This window comes from Arachis ipaensis, chromosome B02 (assembly GCF_000816755.2).
Source record: "Arachis ipaensis cultivar K30076 chromosome B02, Araip1.1, whole genome shotgun sequence".
NCBI classification, from domain to species: domain Eukaryota; kingdom Viridiplantae; phylum Streptophyta; class Magnoliopsida; order Fabales; family Fabaceae; genus Arachis; species Arachis ipaensis.
The window spans coordinates 53,979,802-53,980,352 of NC_029786.2; the positions used below are offsets into that span (position 1 = coordinate 53,979,802).

Here is a 551-nt window from a genome sequence, read left to right on the forward strand (position 1 = left end):
AATGTGATTGGTTTATATATATATATATATATATATATGAATTTTTTATTCATTTGAAAAATAAGATAATGAATTAGGACTTCCAGTTATTACGCTAATACAATTTATCCATTTATCTTGATATTAGATTGTCTGTTTACTAATAATTAGAAACAAGTAGCTTGAAGTTGAAAAGGGGAAAGTTTGTCATTGGAATCAAGTTAACCGTCAATTTCCATTTGCATCCTAAAAGTTTCTCTTTTAGCATTTTTTTGAGCACTCTTGGTATCCAGGGGAAACTCTTACAGAGTAAATGTTGTTGCTTCTCATAAGCTAATATCATGCTTTTGCAGCTTCTGCAGGCTATCTTGGGACTGTTAATTGGGCATCCGTAATGTTTGTACTACTTGTATTACATGTATAATCATGTTCTAAACTGTACAATCCGGCCAGACAAACAAACTAGAAATTACTAAAAATGTGAACTAGTCATTGTGAGTGGATGTAAGTTGTCATTATGAGTGTAAATAGTTGATTAAGATATATCCAGTGGGAATGTACCCAAAGAGAAG

At 31.2% G+C, this 551-nt stretch overlaps 1 protein-coding gene across 1 annotated transcript in view; it reads left to right on the forward strand.

Moving 5' to 3' along the window:
• The window catches only part of LOC107625300 (nischarin), a gene marked incomplete in the record, with an annotated part of 6,362 nt that extends 5,811 nt beyond the window's left edge, over positions 1–551 (forward strand). The window contains 1 exon segment of the mRNA XM_016327909.2: positions 333–551. Coding sequence (XP_016183395.1) covers positions 333–403 — 71 coding nt within the window.